The sequence below is a fragment of the Crinia signifera genome, chromosome 7 (assembly GCF_055691185.1).
Source record: "Crinia signifera chromosome 7, ASM5569118v1, whole genome shotgun sequence".
Classification (NCBI taxonomy): domain Eukaryota; kingdom Metazoa; phylum Chordata; class Amphibia; order Anura; family Myobatrachidae; genus Crinia; species Crinia signifera.
In genome coordinates this window covers 664,602-676,956 of record NC_139223.1, presented here as the reverse complement: position 1 = coordinate 676,956, position 12,355 = coordinate 664,602, and the positions used below count along the sequence as shown (strand labels likewise).

Below are 12,355 nucleotides of genomic sequence, written 5' to 3'. Positions count from 1 at the left end.
CCCGGACCACCCCCTAGATTCGCCTATGGAGAGGTGGTATGGCGGCCACTGAGGCGACCCCTTTGATGCACATGCACACTTGAGTGGACTTCGGGAGGATAAGTAGTACTTTGGTTTAGACATTTTGTCCAAACAATTGTGTTTGGAGAATCCCTAGTGATTTAAACAGGGATTCTTGATAACCCTAAAATCTGCTTACGTTTACCTGCATGCAATCCGCTTTTGAGAGGGTGAAAATGTGTTAACACTGCAGAATTTGTGATTGATATAGAAATTTCCTGTTATCATTATCCCTTTTTTTCTTGCAGACATTATGTCAAAATAACTGATTTTGGAGATTTTCTAGCAATAGAAATAGGGAATCTTGATAATTACAAAACCTGCTTATTACTTATCTGAATATAATTCATATGGAGTAAAAAATTGTGTTAACACCGCAGAATTGACAATTGATTTAGAAACTTCAGTCATTACTATCCCTTTACTCTCTCTAAGGGACTCTCATTGCGGCCAGCCAGAGAGTGATCCCCTGCACTGGGATTCCAACAGGGGTGATCCAGGAGCTGAGCCCCAAAAGCAGATCCCAGTCATCTTTCTTCAGCTGCCCCATATTAGTAGCCCCTTAACCTGTACACTGCTTGGTTGGTTCACTGCCCCAGAGGCACAAGAAATATATAGGTAAGAAATGATATTGGGGTCTTCCTTAAGTGGCTGACACCACTCAAATACGATATTTTCGCCACTCACTAATTATTTATTTACTTGTAACTTACGTCAATACACTATATACAGTATACATACTTTTTTCACAGTCACGCAACCAATAAAAACTCAGCTTTAGTGACCATTGACCCAAAGGGTTCTGTGGAGGACCACAAATTGATTAATTGGGATTCATTGACTATAAAAAAAAATTGTTATATTGCTACATTATTCCACCGCAAGGCTGTAGGTCTACTTCATGCGATAAGGTGTAGGAGAACATAGGCTATCGGCTGGTGTTTGCAAGCACAATTTTGTTCCTGTAAAAGGAACTCATTTGTATTCTTTCCACACCCACACTTAGGCCCTTATTCTGATCGGTGCGGCCAGGACCGTGCGTGCGAAACCCCGCCTTCCATACGGATCGCCAACTCCGTCCGTATGCGGTAAGAAGCTGGCCGAACGGACCGCACGTGTAATTTTCACGGAATACGCCTCCTCCATCTCAGGGAACCTCCCCCATCATTCGATGGTCGCAGACCGAATGCTCCACCAGCTCCCGCAACCTCAGACCACACGGACATTTCTCCGTGCAAAAGCAGGGATCTGGGCGGGCAGCTGACATCCGGCGATGTCATATGTCCGCCCCCTACACGTGCGTCACGGCCGCATTACCATACGTACGCCCAGCGTTTTCATAGGCACTCCCATGAAACGCAGGGCGTATGCATATGGTAATGAGCCCAAATAGCCCTTCACGCCCCTCTCCACCCCCTGTTCGGAGTGTTCATATATCATGCGGGATTTGGCCGTACGCCCCGCTCGCACCTGCGCAGAGACACCTCTGCACATGCGCAGGCACAAAACATCGGCGGGCCGAACGCACGCGGATATATCCGCACCGATCAGAATAAGGGCCTTAATTCTAACACGTTATTTTCCTCTCCTTTTTCTGTCTCTGCTGCTTCTTTCTTTCCCCGCATTCTCTGGCTCTTTTATTATACACCAATAAAAATTATATCATTTTAATAGAAAAAGTTAGTCCCCCTAAAAAAGAGAGTTATCTTTTTTCTTCTAAACATATGGAACTACAAGTTCCAGCAGGCCCTTTAATGCCCCGCATGCTGGGACTTGTGCTTCTCCAAGTTTATGCATGCGGGGGAGGCTTGCTGGGACTCATAGTTCCACAGCAATATACAATAGTTTTATTCTATTTTTTTACACATTTATCATCCCGGTACACACCACACAGGGGCATCGGGACAGCCCCAGGTTTCAGCCTGGGTAGGTAAATTCTGAAGGGGGGACACCTCTTCATTGGGGGGGTCACCACTCCTCCAGGACCCCTGCCCATGCTGACTGGTCGGGGGTTAATGCTTTGGCCGGGGGGACTTGTATAAAAAGTCTCCCCCTGGCTGTGGCATTACCCTGCTGGCTGGTTGGGCCTGGGGCTGTTTCTTAAATACGGGGGACTCCTACTCATTTTGTCCCCCGAATTTTGGGAACCAGGACGGCTCTTTTTTTCCCCTGATTTTTTTTAAAACCAGCTCTGCGAGCCTGGGGCTGGTTACGGCCGTGGGGGGGGGGGACCCCACGCCGTTTATAAAATTATATATTTCTCTTCCTTTTTTTCAACCACTGCAGCCGATACGAATTTGTATTTAGAAATACGAATTCGTGTCAGAAAAAATATGAATCCATACGCTATCGGAAAATACGAATTAGTCAAATACGTTAATCGATGCAAGTCATATGCATTCATATTAAGAATACAAATTTTCGTATTCATATTCTTAGTAAATTTGGCTGTTACTGACGATATAATGTAAGCTGGCCATTATATAGATATTGCTATATCCAGCAGGAAGGTTCCTAGTGCAACACAACCTACCGGAGGTGCCTCCATGAGGGATCTTCTTACAGCTGCTAGCAGAACATCACGGGCCAGCGTTACAGGTTCCCCGTAGTCATGGAGAGAAGCTGCAAATGTGACGGCAGCGGCCTGGAGAGGACATTGTACAGGTGACAGGGAGCCGGCGAGTGAGAGAGGACAATGTGCCAGAGAGCGGGAGAGGACAAGGAGCCAATGAGCGGGAAAGGTAACAGGGAGAGGGCAATGTGCCAGAGAGCGGGAGAGGACAATGTGCCAATGAGCGGGAAAGGTAACAGGGAGAGGGCAATGTGCCAGAGAGCGGAAGAGGGCAGTGTGCCAATGAGCGGGAAAGGTAACAGGGAGAGGGCAATGTGCCAGAGAGTGGGAGAGGACAATGTGCCAATGAGCGGGAAAGGTAACAGGAAGAGGACAATGTGCCAATGAGCGGGAAAGGTGACAGGGAGAGGGCAATGTGCCAGAGAGTGGGAGAGGACAATGTGCCAATGAGCGGGAAAGGTAACAGGGAGAGGACAATGTGCCAGAGAGTGGGAGAGGACAATGTGCCAATGAGCGGGAAAGGTAACAGGGAGAGGGCAATGTGCCAGAGAGCGGGAGAGGACAATGTGCCAATGAGCGGGAAAGGTAACAGGGAGAGGGCAATGTGCCAGAGAGCGGAAGAGGGCAGTGTGCCAATGAGCGGGAAAGGTAACAGGGAGAGGGCAATGTGCCAGAGAGCGGAAGAGGGCAGTGTGCCAATGAGCGGGAAAGGTAACAGGGAGAGGGCAATGTGCCAGAGAGCGGGAGAGGGCAGTGTGCCAATGAGTGGGAAAGGTAACAGGGAGAGGGCAATGTGCCAGAGAGTGGGAGAGGTAACAGGGAGAGGGCAATGTGCCAGAGAGTGGGAGAGGGCAGTGTGCCAATGAGCGGGAAAGGTAACAGGGAGAGGGCAATGTGCCAGAGAGCGGGAGAGGACAGTGTGCCAATGAGCGGGAAAGGTAACAGGGAGAGGGCAATGTGCCAGAGAGCGGGAGAGGACAATGTGCCAATGAGGGAAAAGGTAACAGGGAGAGGACAATGTGCCAGAGAGCGGGAGAGGACAATGTGCCAATGAGCGGGAAAGGTAACAGGGAGAGGGCAATGTGCCAGAGAGCGGAAGAGGACAATGTGCCAATGAGCGGGAAAGGTAACAGGGAGAGGGCAATGTGCCAGAGAGTGGGAGAGGACAATGTGCCAATGAGCGGGAAAGGTAACAGGGAGAGGGCAATGTGCCAGAGAGCGGAAGAGGGCAGTGTGCCAATGAGCGGGAAAGGTAACAGGGAGAGGGCAATGTGCCAGAGAGTGGGAGAGGACAATGTGCCAATGAGCGGGAAAGGTAACAGGAAGAGGACAATGTGCCAATGAGCGGGAAAGGTGACAGGGAGAGGGCAATGTGCCAGAGAGTGGGAGAGGACAATGTGCCAATGAGCGGGAAAGGTAACAGGGAGAGGACAATGTGCCAGAGAGTGGGAGAGGACAATGTGCCAATGAGCGGGAAAGGTAACAGGGAGAGGGCAATGTGCCAGAGAGCGGGAGAGGACAATGTGCCAATGAGCGGGAAAGGTAACAGGGAGAGGGCAATGTGCCAGAGAGCGGAAGAGGGCAGTGTGCCAATGAGCGGGAAAGGTAACAGGGAGAGGGCAATGTGCCAGAGAGCGGAAGAGGGCAGTGTGCCAATGAGCGGGAAAGGTAACAGGGAGAGGGCAATGTGCCAGAGAGCGGGAGAGGGCAGTGTGCCAATGAGTGGGAAAGGTAACAGGGAGAGGGCAATGTGCCAGAGAGTGGGAGAGGTAACAGGGAGAGGGCAATGTGCCAGAGAGTGGGAGAGGGCAGTGTGCCAATGAGCGGGAAAGGTAACAGGGAGAGGGCAATGTGCCAGAGAGCGGGAGAGGACAGTGTGCCAATGAGCGGGAAAGGTAACAGGGAGAGGGCAATGTGCCAGAGAGCGGGAGAGGACAATGTGCCAATGAGGGGAAAGGTAACAGGGAGAGGGCAATGTGCCAGAGAGCGGGAGAGGACAATGTGCCAATGAGCGGGAAAGGTAACAGGGAGAGGGCAATGTGCCAGAGAGCGGGAGAGGACAATGAGCGGGAAAGGTAACAGGGAGAGGGCAATGTGCCAGAGAGCGGAAGAGGACAATGTGCCAATGAGCGGGAAAGGTAACAGGGAGAGGGCAATGTGCCAGAGAGCGGAAGAGGGCAGTGTGCCAATGAGCGGGAAAGGTAACAGGGAGAGGGCAATGTGCCAGAGAGCGGGAGAGGGCAGTGTGCCAATGAGCGGGAAAGGTAACAGGGAGAGGGCAATGTGCCAGAGAGCGGGAGAGGGCAGTGTGCCAATGAGCGGGAAAGGTAACAGGGAGAGGGCAATGTGCCAGAGAGCGGAAGAGTACCAATTTATCTCGATCTAAGGGGTTTCACTGGATGTAGTACCAGAGAGCGGAAGAGGGCAATGTGTCAATGAGCGGAAGAGGGCAATGTGTCAATGAGCGGAAGAGGGCAATGTGCCAGAGAGCAGGAGGGGGCAATGTGCCAGAGAGCAGGAGAGGACAATGTGCCAATGAGCGGGAAAGGTAACAGGGAGAGGACAATGTGCCAGAGAGTGGGAGAGGGCAGTGTGCCAATGAGTGGGAAAGGTAAAAGGGAGAGGGCAATGTGCCAGAGAGCGGGAGAGGACAATGAGCGGGAAAGGTAACAGGGAGAGGGCAATGTGCCAGAGAGCGGAAGAGGGCAGTGTGCCAATGAGCGGGAAAGGTAACAGGGAGAGGGCAATGTGCCAGAGAGCGGGAGAGGGCAGTGTGCCAATGAGCGGGAAAGGTAACAGGGAGAGGGCAATGTGCCAGAGAGCGGGAGAGGGCAGTGTGCCAATGAGCGGGAAAGGTAACAGGGAGAGGGCAATGTGCCAGAGAGCGGGAGAGGGCAGTGTGCCAATGAGCGGGAAAGGTAACAGGGAGAGGGCAATGTGCCAGAGAGCGGGAGAGGGCAGTGTGCCAATGAGCGGGAAAGGTAACAGGGAGAGGGCAATGTGCCAGAGAGCGGAAGAGTACCAATTTATCTCGATCTAAGGTGTTTCACTGGATGTAGTACCAGACAGCGGAAGAGGGCAATGTGCCAGAGAGCAGGAGGGGGCAATGTGCCAATGAGCGGAAGAGGGCAATGTGCCAGAGAGCAGGAGAGGGCAATGTGCCAGTGTCAGGAAGCCGGTGACTGGGAGACATAACAGGGAGAGGGCAATGGGCCAGCGAGCGGGAGAGGGCAATGGGCCAGCGAGCGGGAGAGGGCAATGGGCCAGCGAGCGGGAGAGGGCAATGGGCCAGCGAGCGGGAGAGGGCAATGGGCCAGCGAGCGGGAGAGGGCAATGGGCCGGCGACAGGAAGCCAGTAATTGGGAGACATAACAGGGAGAGGGCAATGGGCCAGTGAGAGGGCAACGGGCCAGCGAGCGGGAGAGGTAACAGGGAGAGGGCAATGGGCCGTTGAGCGGGAGGGTGCAAAGGGCCGGCGACAGGAAGCCAGTAATTGGGAGACATAACAGGGAGAGGGCAATGGGCCAGCGAGCGGGAGAGGGCAATGGGCCAGCGAACGGGAGAGGGCAATGGGCCAGCGAGCGGGAGAGGGCAATGGGCCAGCGAGCGGGAGAGGGCAATGGGCCAGCGAGCGGGAGAGGGCAATGGGCCAGCGAGCGGGAGAGGGCAATGGGCCAGCGAGCGGGACAGGGCAATGGGCCAGCGAGCGGGACAGGGCAATGGGCCAGCGAGCGGGACAGGGCAAGTGACAGGAAGCCGGTGATTGGGAGACGTAACAAGGAGAGGGAAATGGGCCAGAGAGTGGAAAAGGGCAGCGGGCCAGAGAGTCGGAGAGGGCAGCGGGCCAGAGAGTGGGAGAGGGCAGCGGGCCAGAGAGTGGGAGAGGGCAGCGGGCCAGAGAGTGGGAGAGGGCAGCGGGCCAGAGAGCGGGAGAGGTAATAGGGAAAGGGCAAAGGGCAGGTGAGTGGGAGAGTGCAAGGGGCCAGAGAGGGCAATGGGCCAGAGAGCAGGAGAGGTAACAGGGAGAGGGCAATGGGATGGTGAGCAGGAAGGGGCAAAAGGCCGTTGAGCGGGAGAGTGCAATGGGCCGGAGAGCGGGAGAGGAAACAGGGAGAGGGTAATGGGCTGGTAAACGGTAGGGGGCAATGGGCCGGAGACAGGAAGCCGGTGACTGAGAGACGTAACAGGTAGAGGGCAATGGGCCGGAGAGGGCAATGGGCAGAAGAGCAAACGAGGGCAATGGGCCAGAGTGTGGGAGAGGGCAATGGGCCAGAGTGTGGGAGAGGGCAGTGGGCATGAGAGCGGGAGAAGTTACAGGGAGAGGGCAATGGCCCGGTGAGCGGGAGAGGGCAATGGGCCAGTGACAGGAAGCCAGTGATTGGGAGACGTAACAGGTAGAGGGCAATGGGCCAGAGAGTGGGAGAGGGCAATGGGCAGGAGAGCAAAAGTGGGCAATGGGCCGGAGTGCTGGTAAGGCCAGTGGGCTTGAGAGCGGGAGACGTTACAGGGAGAGGGCAATGGCCTGGTGAGCGGGAGAGGGCAATGGGCCAGTTAGTTGGATAGCGCAATGGCCCGGTAAGCGGGAGAGGGCAGTATAAAGCATGTCCTTACCTACACTCCTCTAGCCCCAGCAGAGTTATACTTACCACAAGAGATGGGTGATCACAGGTGAGAAGAGGAGGGAGCACAGTCACCAAGTGTAACACACTGAAAAAAATTGAATGCGGCCATTATCAGGTGACACAGATACATGACTGCTCAAGTCAGCATACACAGGCAGCAGGTACAGGAAGCCAGGGTGCTTAGTGCCTCCATGTGGGACAGTCCTGCTCTGTGTATGAGAGACACTTCCTGCCAGCCATCACACATACCCCCTAGGGACCGGCTGACACACCCCAGGTGTAAGGGACCGGCAGACAGTAGGGTGCCAACACACATACCCTTCTCCCACCTAGGGACTGGCTGATACACACCCCGGGTGTAAGGGACCGGCAGGCAGTATGGTGCCGACACACATATACCCTTCTCCCACTTAGGGACTGGCTGATACATACCCTGGATGTAAGGGACCGGCAGGGCCTTTGGTGCCGACACACATACCCCTCTCCGACCTAGGGACCGGCTGATACACACCCTGGGTGTAAGGAACCGGCAGGCAGTATGGTGCCGACACACATACACTTCCTCCACCTAGGGACTGGCTGATACACACCCCGGGTGTAAGGGACAGGCAGGCAGTATGGTGCCGACACACATACCCCTCTCCCACCTAGGGACTGGCTGATACATACCCTGGGTGTAAGGGACCGGCAGGCCGTATGGTGCCGACACACATACCCCTCTCCCACCTAGGGACCGGCTGATACGTACCCTGGGCGTAAGGGACCGGCAGGCAGTATGGTGTCGACACACATACACTTCCTCCACCTAGGGACTGGCTGATACATACCCGGGTGTAAGGGACTGGCAGGCAGTATGGTGCCGACACACTTACCCTTCTCCTACCTAGGGACGGGCTGATACATACCCTGGGTGTAAGGGACCGGCAGGCAGAATGGTGCCGACACACATACCCCTCTCCCACTTAGGGACCAGCTGATACATACCCCAGGTGTAAGGGATCAACAGGCAGTATGGTGCCAACAGACTTACCCCTCTCCCACCTAGGGATGGGTAGGCAGTAGGGCAGCTGCTGCGGGACCAGTGGGGCAACTATAGAGGGGGCAGCTGCTACAGGACCAGTGGGGTAACTATAGATGTGGCAGCTGCTACAGGACCAGTGGGGTAACTATAGTGGGGGCAGCTGCTGCGGGACCAGTGGGGCAACTATAGAGGGGGCAGCTGCTACAGGACCAGTGGGGTAACTATAGATGTGGCAGCTGCTACGGGACCAGTGGGGTAACTATAGAGGGAGCAGCTGCTACAGGACCAGTGGGGTAACTATAGTGGAGGCAGCTGCTACGGGACCAGTGGGGTAACTATAGAGAGGGCAGCTGCTACGGGACCAGTGGGGTAATTATAGTGGAGGCAGTTCTTATGGGACCAGTGGGGTAACTATAGAGGGGGCAGCTGCTACGGGGCCAGTGGGGTAATTATAGTGGAGGCAGCTGCTACAGGACCAGTGGGGTAACTATAGTGGAGGCAGCTGCTACGGGACCAGAGGGGTAACTATAGTGGAGGCAGCTGCTACTGGACCAGTGGGGTAACTATAGAGAGGGCAGCTGCTACGGGACCAGTGGGGTAATTATAGTGGAGGCAGTTCTCATGGGACCAGTGGGGTAACTATAGTGGGGGCAGCTGCTACGGGACCAGTGGGGTAACTATAGTGGAGGCAGCTGCTACAGGACCAGTGGGGTAACTATAGAGGGGGCAGCTGCTACAGGACCAGTGGGGTAACTATAGTGGAGGCAGCTGCTACAGGACCAGTGGGGTAACTATAGAGGGGGCAGCTACTATAGGACCAGTGGGGTAACAATACAGGGGGCAGCTACTACAGAAAGAGTGGGGTAACTATAGTGGAGACAGTTCTCATGGGACCAGTGGGGTAACTATACTGGGGGCAGCTGCTACGGGACCAGTGGGGTAACTATAGTTGAGGCAGCTGCTACAGGACCAGCGGGGTAACTATAGAGGGGGCAGCTGCTACAGGACCAGTGGGGTAACTATAGAGGGGGCAGCTGCTACAGGACCAGTGGGGTAACTATAGTGGAGGCAGCTGCTACAGGACCAGTGGGGTAACTATAGAGGGGGCAGCTGCTACAGGACCAGTGGGGTAACTATAGAGGGGGCAGCTGCTACAGGACCAGTGGGGTAACTATAGAGGGGGCAGCTACTATAGGACCAGTGGGGTAACAATACAGGGGGCAGCTACTACAGAAAGAGTGGGGTAACTATAGTGGAGGCAGCTCTTATGGGACCAGTGGGGTAACTATAGTGGGGGCAGCTGCTACGGGACCAGTGGGGTAACTATAGTGGAGGCAGCTGCTACAGGACCAGCGGGGTAACTATAGAGGGGGCAGCTGCTACAGGACCAGTGGGGTAACTATAGAGGGGGCAGCTGCTACAGAACCAGTGGCGTAACTATACAGTGGAGGCAGCTTTTATGGGACCAGTGGGGTAACTATAGAGGGGGCAGCTGCTACGGGACCAGTGGGATAACTATAGAGGGGGCAGCTACTACAGGACCAGTGGGGTAACTATAGAGGGAGCAGCTGCTACAGGACCAGTGGGGTAACTATAGTGGAGGCAGCTGCTACGGGACCAGTGGGGTAAATGTAGAGGGCGCACGCACCACAATCTATGTCCGGCAGTGATGTCACTATACTTCCAGGCTAGAGGAGTAATCACCAGATCAGTCTGCAATGTGGAAATAAAGAGTACGAGCTCTGAGAGACACTCACTCATCAGGGAGAGACTGCAGGCGAAGAGTCAGCAAAGACACAATGAAAAGGCTCAATTCTGCCGCATCAATGCGAGAGGCATCCCAGAGAGGAATCTAGGAGGGAATACAGCGGATTATTGCGGGAATCAGACGGGTGAGGGTGAGAATACTGCGGGTGATGGTGGGAATACAGCAGAGCAAGGGGTGGTAGCACTGCGGGCGAGGGTGGGAATACAGTGGGTTAGAGTGGGAACACAGTGGGCGGGGGCGGGAATACAGTGGGTTAGAGTGGGAACACAGTGGGCGAGGGCGGGAATACAGTGGGTTAGAGTGGGAACACTGTGGGCGAGGGCGGGAATACAGTGGGTTAGTGTGGGAACACTGTGGGTGAGGGCGGGAATACAGTGGGAACAGAGCAGGGCGAGGGCGGAAACACAGCAGGGCGAGGGCGGAAACACAGCAGGGCGAGGGCGGAAACACAGCAGGGCGAGGGCGGAAACACAGCAGGGCGAGGGCGGAAACACAGCAGGGCGAGGGCGGAAACACAGCAGGGCGAGGGCGGAAACACAGCAGGGCGAGGGCGGAAACACAGCAGGGCGAGGGCGGAAACACAGCAGGGCGAGGGCGGAAACACAGCAGGGCGAGGGCGGAAACACAGCAGGGCGAGAACACAGCAGGGCGAGGGCGGGAACACAGCAGGGCGGGAACACAGCAGGGCGAGAACACAGCAGGGCGAGGGCGGGAACACAGCAGGGCGAGGGCGGGAACACAGCAGGGCAAAGGCGGGAACACCGCAGGGCGAGGGCGGGAACACCGCAGGGCAAGGGCGGGAACACAGCAGGGCAAGGGCGGGAACACAGCAGGGCGAGGGCGGGAACACAGCACAGCGAGGGCGGGAACAGCACAGCGAGGGCGGGAATACAGTGGGTTAGAGTGGGAATATAGCAGGGCGAGGGCAGGAACACAGCAGGGCGAGGGCAGGAACACAGCAGGGCGAGGGCAGGAACAAAGCAGGGCGAGGGCAGGAACACAGCAGGGCGAGGGCAGGAACACAGCAGGGCGAGGGCAGGAACACAGCAGGGCGAGGGCAGGAACACAGCAGGGCGAGGGCAGGAACACAGCAGGGCGAGGGCAGGAACACAGCAGGGCGAGGGCAGGAACACAGCAGGGCGAGGGCAGGAACACAGCAGGGCGAGGGCAGGAACACAGCAGGGCGAGGGCAGGAACACAGCAGGGCGAGGGCGGAAACACAGCAGGGCGAGGGCGGAAACACAGCAGGGCGAGGGCGGAAACACAGCAGGGCGAGGGCGGAAACACAGCAGGGCGAGGGCGGAAACACAGCAGGGCGAGGGCGGAAACACAGCAGGGCGAGGGCGGAAACACAGCAGGGCGAGGGCGGAAACACAGCAGGGCGAGAACACAGCAGGGCGAGGGCGGGAACACAGCAGGGCGGGAACACAGCAGGGCGAGAACACAGCAGGGCGAGGGCGGGAACACAGCAGGGCGAGGGCGGGAACACAGCAGGGCAAAGGCGGGAACACCGCAGGGCGAGGGCGGGAACACCGCAGGGCAAGGGCGGGAACACAGCAGGGCAAGGGCGGGAACACAGCAGGGCGAGGGCGGGAACACAGCACAGCGAGGGCGGGAACAGCACAGCGAGGGCGGGAATACAGTGGGTTAGAGTGGGAATATAGCAGGGCGAGGGCAGGAACACAGCAGGGCGAGGGCAGGAACACAGCAGGGCGAGGGCAGGAACAAAGCAGGGCGAGGGCAGGAACACAGCAGGGCGAGGGCAGGAACACAGCAGGGCGAGGGCAGGAACACAGCAGGGCGAGGGCAGGAACACAGCAGGGCGAGGGCAGGAACACAGCAGGGCGAGGGCAGGAACACAGCAGGGCGAGGGCAGGAACACAGCAGGGCGAGGGCAGGAACACAGCAGGGCGAGGGCAGGAACACAGCAGGGCGAGGGCAGGAACACAGCAGGGCGAGGGCGGGAACACAGCAGGGCGAGGGCGGGAACACAGCAGGGCGAGGGCGGGAACACATTGGGTTAGAGTGGGAACACAGTGGGTTAGAGTGGGAACACAGTGGGCGAGGGTGGGGACACAGCAGGGCGAGGGCGGGAACACAGCAGAGCGAGGGCAGGAATACAGTGGGTTAGAGTGGGAATATAGCAAGGTGAGGGCGGGAACACAGCAGAGCAAGGGTGGGAGCACTGTGGGCGAAGGCAGGAATACAATGGGTTAGAGTGGGAATACAGCAGGGCGAGTGTGGGAACACAGCGGAGAAGGGTGGGAATACAGTGGGTTAGAGTGGCAACACAGCAGGCGAGGGCAGGAATA

General features: G+C 56.7%; 1 protein-coding gene across 3 annotated transcripts in view; it reads right to left on the bottom strand.

Annotated features, from left to right (window-relative positions):
• The window catches only part of STK36 (serine/threonine kinase 36), a 142,780-nt gene that overhangs the window by 37,226 nt on the left and 93,199 nt on the right, over window positions 1–12,355 (bottom strand). For all 3 annotated transcript variants that reach the window (XM_083152182.1, XM_083152181.1, XM_083152180.1), the window contains exons 19-21: window positions 10,033–10,127; window positions 7,279–7,339; window positions 2,594–2,704 (exon numbers count right to left, since the gene is read on the bottom strand). In XM_083152182.1, the coding sequence (XP_083008308.1) occupies window positions 2,594–2,704; window positions 7,279–7,339; window positions 10,033–10,127 (267 nt within the window). The remainder of the gene's footprint in view (window positions 1–2,593; window positions 2,705–7,278; window positions 7,340–10,032; window positions 10,128–12,355) is intronic.